Source organism: Vigna umbellata, chromosome 1 (assembly GCF_029865625.1).
Source record: "Vigna umbellata cultivar VRB3 chromosome 1, Vumbellata_1.0, whole genome shotgun sequence".
In the NCBI taxonomy this organism is placed as follows: Eukaryota; Viridiplantae; Streptophyta; class Magnoliopsida; order Fabales; family Fabaceae; genus Vigna; species Vigna umbellata.
In genome coordinates, this window is record NC_142165.1 from 88,270,265 (window position 1) to 88,282,659 (window position 12,395).

The 12,395-nt window shown below is 33.3% G+C and overlaps 1 protein-coding gene and 2 pseudogenes across 8 annotated transcripts; 2 read left to right on the forward strand and 1 right to left on the reverse strand.

Annotated features, from left to right (window-relative positions):
* Window positions 1-4,361: 4,361 nt before the first annotated feature.
* On the forward strand, window positions 4,362-6,499 carry LOC148206705 (peroxisomal and mitochondrial division factor 2 pseudogene; annotated as a pseudogene). 7 transcript variants are annotated; one of them, XR_015783716.1, is made up of 5 exons: window positions 4,366-4,605; window positions 4,815-5,217; window positions 5,462-5,600; window positions 5,770-6,131; window positions 6,283-6,499. The product of XR_015783716.1 is annotated as a peroxisomal and mitochondrial division factor 2 pseudogene, transcript variant X1 (transcript). The 7 variants fall into 7 exon arrangements; XR_015783717.1 differs by having other exon boundaries at window positions 4,365-5,217; window positions 5,712-6,131; XR_015783718.1 differs by having other exon boundaries at window positions 4,365-5,217; window positions 5,863-6,131.
* Window positions 5,933-6,428, forward strand: LOC148206706 (phosphoenolpyruvate carboxykinase (ATP) 1 pseudogene; annotated as a pseudogene).
* A 1,171-nt stretch (window positions 6,500-7,670) lies between the features above and the next one.
* LOC124833120 (uncharacterized) lies at window positions 7,671-11,430 on the reverse strand. The gene is made up of 12 exons (XM_047307507.2): window positions 11,130-11,430; window positions 10,973-11,015; window positions 10,737-10,763; window positions 9,799-9,897; window positions 9,570-9,682; window positions 9,263-9,425; window positions 8,861-8,962; window positions 8,689-8,781; window positions 8,538-8,558; window positions 8,382-8,440; window positions 8,186-8,276; window positions 7,671-8,064 (listed from the first exon to the last, which is right to left on the reverse strand). The coding sequence occupies exons 1-12, from the start codon at window positions 11,351-11,353 to the stop codon at window positions 7,975-7,977; spliced, it is 1,125 nt and encodes a 374-aa protein (XP_047163463.1). The 5' UTR covers window positions 11,354-11,430; the 3' UTR covers window positions 7,671-7,974.
* Window positions 11,431-12,395: the final 965 nt, after the last annotated feature.

The window sequence follows — 12,395 nt, forward strand, 5'->3', positions numbered from 1 at the left end:
GATTTTTTCTTTCTAATAAATTTTGTTTGAAGGTAAATATGATTTTTCTTGTGGTGGGTAATTAAGTATTGTTTATTTATTTTTTTTTTATAAATCTTTAAAAAATTTTGTATTCAAATTTGAAAATGAAAAGTAAATAATTGTTTAGTATTTTATCTAATAATTGTTTTCAATTTAGTTATAGTATTTTGAAATATTTAATCTTAATTTTATTTAAAAATAATGAATACAGTTTCTTTTTTTAGATTTAGGCGTGTTTAGACGATGTGGACGTGAGAAAATAAGTTTATATATATATATATATATATATATATATATATATATATATATATATATATATAATTTCATTAATAAAGTTAATAACGACCAAAGATTTCAAGTTTCTTTTTTAATTGAGAGGATTAATATAAAGTGATGGGTCATTTATTAAACATATACATATTTTTAAATAAATGTAAAATATAACAAGTTATATAATATAATAGGATGAAACTAAGTCAAAGAGAAGTACATTACTGGTGACATGTAGCATTGAGATGTTTTTCTTGTAAATATCCTTCCAAATAGATAATTTTTTAACAAACGTGTGCCAATTTTTTTTAGATGCATATATCAGTATGTAAGTATAATCAGTTATATATTGCAATTTCCAGAATTAGAACAAAAATATTGAAGATTTTCATTTTAAATGAAGATGGAAATATATTCCCTACAGCTAGAAATATATTCACTATAACTAGAAATGTGATTTACAAATAAACATTTAACAATATTTACAACAAAATTGAATAACATATTAAGTATAAAAGTTGTTATAATAATAATTTATAAGATTGTTATGTTTAATAATATTAAAAGGTAATTGGGCTGCTATTAAGTTATTATTAAGATAAAAGGCTCATTCAAATATTTATAAATACATATATGTAAGTAAAACATTCAATATTTTTAAATTTATTGAGTTTTATTTTAATAGAACACTAACTTAAATTTAAAGTGTTGTTCACAGATAATCAACCCGATAAACTAAAGAGAACAAAATCACAAAAAATATCCACTTTTTAATTTTAACAGATTTGTTTTTGGTACCAGTTCAGAAAACCTCTTATCAATGAAGGTATGTTAGATGTATATAAACTCATGTCCATTTCTTATTTTGTCTGATGTAAGACTTTGTTTGTACCCAACATCCTGCCCTCAAACAAAGGACTATGGTTCTCCACCTCTCCTATAGTGAAAGTCTTTTTCTTATCTTCGAGTACACCATGGTCATCACTTCTCTTTCACAATCAATGGTTAAACACTGAACATCTCTTTCTCTCTACCTCTTATGATTCACTTCCAGATTATTTGTCGGCCACTTGTCAAGACTTCACTTGATCATAGGAAACGTACTCATCTAAGTCCGATCACCAGAACTCAATTCATCCGTAAATTATGCTCTAATGAATTCCTGTATTCATGCGCGTTAATGTAGCGAAAGCACAAACCCAGAAAATGAAAGGATTGGAAAAGGGATTCGAAAACGACACAGTTTTCTAATTGAAAATGTCTTTCTCGGATTTTGTAAGTTTCAAGATTTCTTTGTAATCAGGGTAATAATATATATATATATATATATATATATATATATATATATATATATATATAGTATTTTATGTTTAATCTGGTGCTGAATGAAACTGAACCTACATTTTTTTTGGCTTTCAATCATTAGTACAAAAAAAGGCTTTAGACGTCTGTTATTTTGGTCTTTTGACGTCCGACATGCACCCGACGTCTTTGTGGGTGACGTTAACCAAACATCTATTGTGCAAGGTCGGACGTCTATATAGACGTCCGTTCCGACACAACAGACGTCTATATAGATGTCCGTTTGTGTCGTAACGGACGTCTATATGGCTGAACGGGTTATTTAGGGTTACGGGGTTTGGACGTCTGTTTGTGCACTGCCAGACGTCTAAGGGTCACTCAATGAAAATTATAATAACACGTCAAAAACATGCATACACAAAACGCTATCAAAAAATTATTAACGAAAAAACTAACCTGAAGAGCAGATTCAAAATGAAAATGGAGGGAAATGAAGGAGTGCACGACCTAAAACGTAAGCCAAAAAATGCCGCCCAAGAACACGGAACAAACTGCACCAAAACGCATCGAAAACGATTTTTAATCGGTCCAAATGAAAGATATTTCATCACTGAACATATTAATCGAAATAAAAGTAAGATTAAATGGTCCAAAACAGATAAAAACCAACCTGGAAATGCAAGGCGCAGAGGGAACTCTCACGGAAGCGTGTAACTCCTCGCGAGTTCGCGTTTTGGTATATATGTCCTTCTTTTAAACGTCTTTTAAACGTCCGTTCTTGAGGGGGCCAGGCGTCTATAATATTATAGACGTCCAGCCCCCTCCAGAACGCTATCAAAAAATTATTAACGAAAAAACTAACCTGAAGAGCAGATTCAAAATGAAAATGGAGGGAAATGGAGGAGTGCACGACCTAAAACGTAAGCCAAAAAATGCCGCCCAAGAACACGGAATAAACTGCACCAAAACGCACCGAAAACGATTTTTAATCGGTCCAAATGAAATATATTTCATCACTGAACATATTAATCGAAATAAAAGTAAGATTAAATGGTCCAAAACAGATAAAAACCAACCTGGAAATGCAAGGCGCAGAGGGAACTCTCACGGAAGCGCGTAACTCCTCGCGAGTTCGCGTTTTGGTATATATGTCCTTCTTTTAAACGTCTTTTAAACGTCCGTTCTTGAGGGGGCCAGACGTCTATAATATTATAGACGTCCAGCCCCCTCCATAACGGACGTTCAAAAGGCTGAAGCAATCAACTCTTCAACCCCCCCCCCCCCGTCAGCCTTTTGAACGTCCGTTCTGGAGGGGCCGGACGTCTACAATATTATAGACGTCCGACCCCCTCCAGAACGGACGCTCAAAAGGCTGACGGGTTCAACTACCCTGTCAGCCTCTTGAACGTCCGTTCTGGAGGGGGCCGGACGTCTACAAGCTGAAGCAATCAACTCTTCAACTCCCCCGTCAGTCTCTTGAACGTCCGTTCTGGAGGGGGTCGGACGTCTACAAGCTGAAGCAATCAACTCTTCAACTCCTTCAGTCTCTTGAATGTCCGTTCTGGAGGGGGCCGGACGTCTACAATATTATAGACGTCCGCCCCCTCCAGAACGGACGTTCAAGAGACTGACGGGAGAGTTGAAGAGTTGATTGCTTCAGCCTTTTGAACGTCCGTTTTGGATGGGACGGACGTCTATAATATTGTAGACGTTCGGCCCCCTCCAGAACAGACGTTCAGAAAGCTTAAGCAATCAACTCTTCAACTCCCCTCGTCAGCCTATTGAACGTCCGTTCCGGAGGGGGCCGGACGTCTACAATATTATAGACGTCCGTTCCCCTCCAGAACGGACGTTCAATAGGCTGAAGCAATCAACTCTTCAACCCCCGTCAGCCTTTTGAACGTCCGTCAGAGGGGACCGGACGTCTATAATATTATAGACGTCCGGCTCCCTCCAGAACGGACGTCTCCACACTCAATTATTTACATTTATGCCACTGGTCAATTATTTACGTTGGGGTTTTGGTGGACCGACGTCTATTGGGTGACGTTAAAGGCCAATTTTGCACTAGTGAATACGGTAACTGTGCATTATTTATTGAAATATATTCAGGTTCTGTGGGATAAGGTTATTTTTTTCTTTGCATAGTTATAGTGATCAATTCATTGACTCTACATCCCTTCAAAATGATAATAATGAGTTCGCTCACCAAGAGAAGTCTGTTGAATGAAATTATTTTCTTGAATATGAAAATGTTTTCATAAATTTTAGGATAAATTGATTTTTTTGTTATATCCAAGCAAAATTAATTGTTTTAAAATCAAATTTTTCATCAAAATTTATTCAAATGAAAATTAATTTCGATTATAATCAATTATAAAAAGTGGACATTCTATAACAAGACATATTATAACGTAGTTATGAAATCAGTCATAATATCGAATGCGGTGGCAAACTTGTAAATAATTTCAAAACATATTATAACGGAGTTATGAAAATCAGTCATAGTATAAAACGCGGTGGCAAACTTGTAAATAATTTCAAAATATATTATAACGGAGTTATGAAAGTCAGTTATAGTATAAAACGCGGTGGCAAACTTGTAAATAATTTCAAAACTTATTATAACAAAATTATAAATATTAGTCATGATATAAAATGCGATGACAAATTTGTAAATAAATTAAAAATATATTATATCGAAGTTATTGACCTATGTTATAATATATGAGTTTGGTAATATATTATGCCTGATGTTCAAAAATTGGTCATAATATCTCTTCATTTCATCTTCTGAAAACCTAATGACTTATTCCTTCTTTCTCGACGCCAATCCTCATCAACCTAACACCACACTTTAGTAGGGTCTTGACTCCATCCACGAGCCGATCTTCACATCTTCATTCAGCATTTCTTCTCTCGCGAGAAACACTCTCATTTCCACAGATTCACTCATTTCACCCTGGCGAGCATCAGAAGCTTCTCACTCTCTCTTGAGAGAGTTCTTAAGCCGTAAGTCTCCATTTCTCTTCACAGATCTGCATTTTCGCTTCACTCATCATCCAACCACATCTACTGCTAGGGTTTCTCACATACCTTCATCTTTTTCGCCTTTACCTTCGATTCCACCAATTGAAACATCATTTTCCACATTTTCTACCGATTATAATCACATTCTACCGATTATAATCCCTTTCCACCGATTAAACGTTGATTTGAAGGATGTTGTTGCGGCCGAGGTTATCGCGGGGAGGGGCAGTGGACCTGAAGACGGACTTGGCGAGGTTACAGCACGATTTGATATCGGAGATGACTACGTCAGAGGAGGCGAGGGCGGATGCTTCTGAATTGAGGAAGGATTTAGGGGAGAAGGAGTCGTTGGTTGAGTCTCTGGAGAAGGAACTTACAGCTTTGAAGAAGGTGAAGGCAGAGGGTGAGGTTATGGTTAGGGATTTGGAGAGAAAGATTGGAGTTCTGGAAACCAAGGAAATTGAGGAAAGGAACAAGAGGATTAGGTTCGAGGAGGAGATGAGAGATAAGGTCGATGAAAAGGAGAAGGAGATCAATGGTTTCAAACAGACGTTGGTGGAATTGGAGAAGGTTACTGCTGAGATATACGTCTAGGTAAATAGCTTACTCATTTTATCCTTACGCTGCTCTTTTGATTTCATCTCTAATTGGGATTTTGGTGTGTTGTATACTTTCCGCATGCTAAAAATTGGGGATGAAGGGGACTTTTGTCTTGCTAAAATGTTGACATATGATGATCTTGCTTCCTCAATGAGTGATATTGCCAAACTATTTTTTTGTTCACTGTTTCAACATTTTTGTCTAAATTAATTTCTGTTTGTTCTTGCTCTAAACTTAGGTCATTAGGACTCCAAGTTATATGTGCCCAGAATCACACCTGGGAGACTTTGTACTGGAAAAATCACTCGCTGAGAATCCAGAATCTAATGCATTGTCTAATTCTTGCTTTGCTGGATCTTATGGATACATAGCCCTAGGTAATAGTTGATTACACCATTGTCTTTTGTTATTCATCTCATTCTTTTGTTATGCAAACTTTTAATACCCAGATGAAATTTTAGTTTAATCTAATCAGAATTTTGTTCCAGAAACCTCTAAGTATCTTGTCCAAGTGTTAACCATGGATTGACATTTCTATGATTTTAGAGTATGCATACTCACTAAAGGGCACAGAGAAAACTGATGTGTACAACATAGGAATGGTGTTTATGGAATTTGTTACTATTAAAATGCCAACAGATGCAGCTCGAGATAGCCATACACTATATACAATGTTAGGAAGTTTCCTTGCAATCGTTACACTCGCTGCATGACATCCTCCACTAGCATTGATCTTAATCTTGCAAGGAAGGAAATGATCATCCTTGGGACACAGTATGCAGGGGAAATGAAGAAGGGTGTCTTTAATGTCATGCACTATCTCATGCCTAAGCGCCAAATCCTATCCCTGCACTCTGGCTGCAACATGGGAAAAGCTGGGGATGTTGCTCTCTTTTTTGGACTCTCAGGTATAACTCTGTTGGATCATCAAATAAGTGTTAGAACCAGAAATTTACCAGTCTTGTTACACAGAACTTTCGTATTCCAGAAATGGATTTTGTCCTCTTCCATTTTGCAGCACTAATTAATGGACCTTTTTTCTACAATTGTTCATATTAGGTACTGGAAAGACCGCTCTGTCCACGGATCATAATAAGTATTTAATTGGAGATGACGAACACTGTTGGAGTGAGAGTGGTGTCTCAAACATTGAAGGGGGTGCTACGCCAAATGCATTAATCTGGAGAATGTTGTCTTTATTGTAAATGTTTTATTAATAACTCGCCTTTTTAGTTCTTTTTATGCATTAAGAAAATTATATTGGCAGAGCTTGAAACTTTTTGTATATATAACGTAGAAATAAACTTTATATTCATATATATATATATATATATATATATATATATATCACTTACCATTATTTTCATTATGGTTAATAAAAATATTTTTAGCAATATAGTGTTAAAAATTGAGCATCATTGTTTGCCTTTTACTAATAATTAGTGTTTATCTACTCTAGTTGTATTTAGTATTCGTTAAAAGTCTATATTAAGGTAGAAGCTAATTAACTAATACTATTATATTTTCATAGCATGTGCATTTGATTTTAAAAATATGAATACTAATTATTTACCGACTTTAAGGATGAAACTTAAAAAATCCAACCTCAATTTGCAAAACTCCTGACGCAGATAGTTCATTTGATTTGCACTATATTTGGAGCATAAACAATAAAGTGGACTAAATTACAGAAAAAATTGGAGCATAAAAACATAATAAGTAGTTAGTTATAAATCAATTTTTATTGTAATAACAAATTATTACAATAAAAAAAATTGTAATAATCAAATTTTTTTTTTAAAAAAAAAAACACATATTATAACGTACTAAGTCATGTACGTCATAATACGTTAGTGTTGAAAACACCATATTATAACGTATCAACAAATCTACGTTATAATATCTTTCGCGCATATTATAACCGATTTCAGAAACTACGTTATAATATGTTTAAGCTATTATAACGTAAATTTCTGCTACGTTATAAAATAGGCAGACTTATTATATCGCCCAGAACTATATCTTTAGTAACTACGTTATAATAGGTCATTTTTGTACGTTATAAAATGTCATTTTTCCACTAGTGAATATAACTATTTGTTTATAAATGCTCGTATTGAAACAATCTAATCTTTGTAAATACCTCCTGATTATTCAGTTGATAGTGTACAACAACTTACTTATTCAGTTATAAAAACAAAAATACATGGAATAAATGAATTGAATAATCATTTGTCATTGGATAAACAAAACACTTCAAGCATATTTTATTAGACGTATACGAGAGTTGTAAAGAAAGAGTTAAGTGTGAACAACTTGTGATCTATGTTAATACAGATATTTTTTACAATATTTTAATATTGTATACGTGTTATTTTATCATTTAATTTAGAATACATCAGTACAATAACAATTAAAGAATAATCCAACAAAATAAATAATGCGTATTGTATCAAAATATTATCTAAAAATAAAATATTTTCTTTTCTTTAAGAACTGCCATAGTCTTTACTTCCCATAATTTCAGTAGCTTTGTTAGTCATTGGATAAGAACATAATTTCAAAGTAACCCTTGTCATGTCTTCAAAAACTAAACAAGCTACTAATTTCCCATGTACCATACATATATATGACATATATTTCTCTCTTGAAAGTGTTGCACAGTAAGTGTAATTGTAGATCAATCTTTTGAACGTCCCATTAGTTTTTCAATTCAACATCAAACAGCCACCGCACAACTAGCCACAAAACTCAAGCTGATGCAGCTCTTTCTTCTTCGTACTTGTCTCCTTTTCCTTCTCTCCTTCGAAAGTATCTATAGTAGATGTACTGCATTATTATCTGTCATATTGTTAAGGTTTTTATTATAATCTCACTTTCTTTAACAGTAAATAAATTACAGTTATATTTATCAATCCAATAGAAATAACAATCTGCATCGAGAACTACGTGTATAGGATACGAAAAGGTCCAATGCCACGCACAATACTGCATCCAATAACCATGGCATGTTAGCTTTGATGCTTTGCCTTTCTGTAGTTCTCACAAGAATACTGCATCAACAAGTGTTATTAGAGTTATCATTTTATTTCGCTTAATTTGAAGAATATAAATAATTGGACGCAAATCTATGGGCAGCAGGGTATGGAGTTTGGAACCTTCCCACGTAAGTGACATTAGCTACCAATGCAAAGACGAACATGAAAGGATTTAAGCCCTGTTGGGATGAAAGAAAAGGGAAAGTATACATAAAAATCTTGAAATACAATTTTAATATGATAGCAAGAGATGAAGATTCTGAGTATTATTAGTACCTCCACACTGCCTCTTTTAATCTGAATAATCATCAATTTAAGACAACAACATCAGTAACAACAAAGCGTGTATAAACAGTGTAATCAAACTGAAAATGAATATAGATGAAACGCAAAAAAGAAAAAATGCATGGTTTATTTTGATACTTACATTCAACCATATTTGAGGAAGCCGACCACTTATATAGATAGCAGCCATGAGCCATCCCAAGCATTGACCCAATGTACTATGTGTCTCGTATTCCTATGAACATTAGTTATGTAAAACACTAAACAAAATGGTGACTGTGAATTATTAAGGCACCAGAATCAGCAAGTCGCACCTGCAAAAGTTTTCTTCCGGCAAATCTCATGTACCCTTCCCTCAAAGCATTAGCCTTGAGAGGCAAACTAACAGCAGCTGCTAGAAATGTACCATAACTTCCCTGAAACGTACACGGTTTAATTAACAACTATAGTATTATAGTATGTGTATTAGTATACGAAGAGAACAAAATATGGAAGACTAACTGTACCGGAATAATGGGTTAAGGGTAAAGTTCAAATGTCAACGGTATTATTAGTAACATTCAGTGTGCCATTTCGACCACAATAAGCGTGAAAGACAAATTTAAGGAATATAAAGAGGTAATTTTCGGAGCAAAAGTGCTTTGTATTTGTGTGTCGTTATCTGATTATGCCAATATAATAAAGCTGGCTTCATGTTAAACAGTTGAAGAACTCACAACTGCAGGACGTTGGATTGGCCTAGCCTTGATTGGAGGATAAGCTTCATCATCCTCGGAAGAAGAGGCATCTATGGATTCCATGGTTGAAGGACCACTTTTAGCAGCTCTCATGTAAGTTCCCCAGGGTGGAGTGCCACTTCCAGCCAATGATCTTGCTGACCTGCACAATTAATTAATCCAATTCAATTCGAAAAATTACACTTCAGTTGATTACGTCCCCATTAAGATTTTTGTAACCGAGATAAAAAGAATAGCGTTTACAGTGCACACTATGCTTAATACTGGGAAGAAACTATATGCGTACATATAATAGTGCTCCTGTCTAGGTACTGCTTTGCGTGTGCCATTTGGTATTGGAATTCCAGACTCGTAGGCTGGCTTCGGTGCCTTCAATGGTTTTCTCTCATCTTCTTCATCCTACAAAATAACAAGGTATGTTGATAATTACCCCTTCAACGAGCCACAGAACAAAGTTTTGTGAATTGCTCATTTCATTAATCGACGAGAAGGAATCTGAGAATTTGTAATTGTACCCTTTTGTGGTTGAGCTTCTGAGGACGTTTGTACCAATTGCTTATGTAGTCGTAATATATGATTAGCAGAAGTAATACGATCGTAGTGATTGTGTAAAGCTGTGAAACACAACTTTCACTGCTCATTAATAAGATCAAAATTGCAGTTTTCGTTGGTTAAAACGAAGAATTATCATAATGAGATTTAACTACGGGCACGCTACATAGCTACAGTAGAAGTTAAACCAAAATTATTTTCTTTAAAGTAAAAAAGAAATAGTAAAAGAATTTTTATAATCAAAAAGCAACTTTACAAAAGAAAATACTGACTAAATTCTTATAGGGGTTGTAAAAGAAAAATATCTATCTTACATTTCACTGTAAGTTAAAACAGTAATAAAAGAATAAACTTTTATATTTGTAAAAAATAAAAAGAAAATAGAAAATAATAAAAGATAATGTCACATAAATATAAAATCTTTTTAATGTTAAAATATCTTCTACAATCTTATTTAAACTTTCATTTTATAGTTATTTTCAAATGAAAAAACTGCTTTTGCAAATACATTGTAAAATGTGAAATCGTGTCACAAGAAAGAGAAATAAATGATTTCAAAATAAAATGAAGTTATTGAAGGCCGATTTGGCGGTATTACTAGGCTGCGCCAGACCACAACACCAATCAAGTGAAGCCAACGATATTGGTTTGGGGCCAAACAGCTGACACGTGTCCAGCACAAAACAGACCTTCAAATCTTTTCACACATTCTTCCTAAATTATTATCATGGTTTCAAAAATAGATACTAAAGATGATAGCATAACCAGGTGATATATTCATCACCATGCAGTTTTAATAAAAGGATTCTAAGATCAACTAACGACAGAAAACGATTAATTCAACACGAACAACAAACTAAAGAAGATGCAGCAAAAAATTGACAGCTAGCAATTAATTTACCAGAGCTGTGTAATACTGTGTTGGCAGCTGCCCCCATCAATCGTTCCAGAAGAAAAAGAAGATGAACGTTAGTCAACAATAACATGAAATTAAAGTAAGAAAACACGAAATCGATTATTAAAGAGAGACTAATGGCAGCCAGTTGTAAGTCAGGGTTTTGTGTCTATCTTTTGTAGGACCACCATCATGCTCAAACAAATTTTAAGAGTGCATATACATGGTTAAGAATCACTCACAGTAGCTGGTTCGAGAAGGCAACCAGTCAAATTGCATATATCCCTGAATCACATATAATTAGTCATGTTGATTTGGTTAGAAAATACAAAGTGGAAAAGTTAGTTACAGAAAGTGAATGAAAAGAAAATAAAAAAAGAATGAAAATTGTTGGCTAACCCAGCGACCCAAGTGAGGAGAAAGATGAGGGATACTCCATGGCTTTTCTTAGTACGAAAAATGGTTATTATTTGAGGAATTTCAGCTACTCCCCAGAATACTAGACTTGTGAGACCCAAACCGAACGAGATTTCATCCTTCATATTGCAGAGGCAATCTTTGAAATATTTCTCCACCCATCTCACACATACCTTTCTCTCATTAACGCAGAAAGAAGCTGCCATTCTCTCTCTCTAGCTGTTTAACTTTCTTTCTTCTTTTCGCGTCTCTGTGGTGGTTTTAACAAAGCCAGGGAGAGGGGTTGAAGAGGGTGGTTTTATATATAGCAAGAGAAGCCTTACCAAATTACATAGCAAGCCATTGACTGAAAAATGTACCGAATCTTATTGCCTTTTCAGTTATGTTGTGTAGTAATTTCAGAACAAATCAGACACAGTAACTCTGCGTAATCATATCAAATAATGAGAAAAATTGACTCGGCATTTAATAATTTTCTATCACAAAAATGCTGCTATTTATTTGGTAACATTTAAGAAAAAAATGTTGATTAGAAAAATTCAATAGACACTTGACAAAATCGCTATAAATATATTGTATCAACAACTTAACTCATAAAATAATGATAATATAGCATCGTTTCATGTTTTTAATTTTTGTTGCTGTAAAAGCCTAGTTTCATGCTTATCTGACACAGATTTACACAATCCAAACTTCCTTCGAATGCTTCGATGCTAGTTTTCCTAGTGTAAAAATGAGTTATTTTAAGTATTCTACTTTTTTTAAAATACTATATATATATATATATATATATATATATATATATATATATAATTTAATAAGTTTTTTAAGTTTTAATTTGTGTGGAAAACATAAAAAAAAAACTTAAATGAAACATTTTCATTGATAAAATCGAAGTCTTGTAATTTTTCAATAAAAACGTATTATATACAATGTTTTGATGATTTTCTGTTTCTAAAAGTTCTGTACCTGTATATATGAAAAGTTTTAAAATCTAAGTTTCATATAACCGTTGAATCTAATAATTTAATAAACTTAATTCTGTTCATAGAAAAGGAAATATTTCAAATAAAAAAATTTTATTTCTTAAGGATTAATAGAGCACTTAATATTATTAAGTTGGTACTTTTATAAATATATAAATAAATAAATTATTTAATATTGACGATTGTACTTATTAAATTTAATAACTAAAATTCATACTATTATTATTATATAACAATTTTTAAATAAAATTCATGATAATGA

Bases quoted from the DNA above. Each gene is read 5' to 3' on its own strand.
- LOC124833120 (XM_047307507.2), bottom strand. From the start codon at position 11,353: ATGGCAGCTTCTTTCTGCGTTAATGAGAGAAAGGTATGTGTGAGATGG. The intron at 8,963-9,262 runs GTGAGTTCTTCA...TGTACGTTTCAG, and splicing joins CAATCCAACGTCCTGCAGTT to GGAAGTTATGGTACATTTCT. The intron at 8,441-8,537 runs GTACTAATAATA...TCATCCCAACAG, and splicing joins TTAAAAGAGGCAGTGTGGAG to GGCTTAAATCCTTTCATGTT.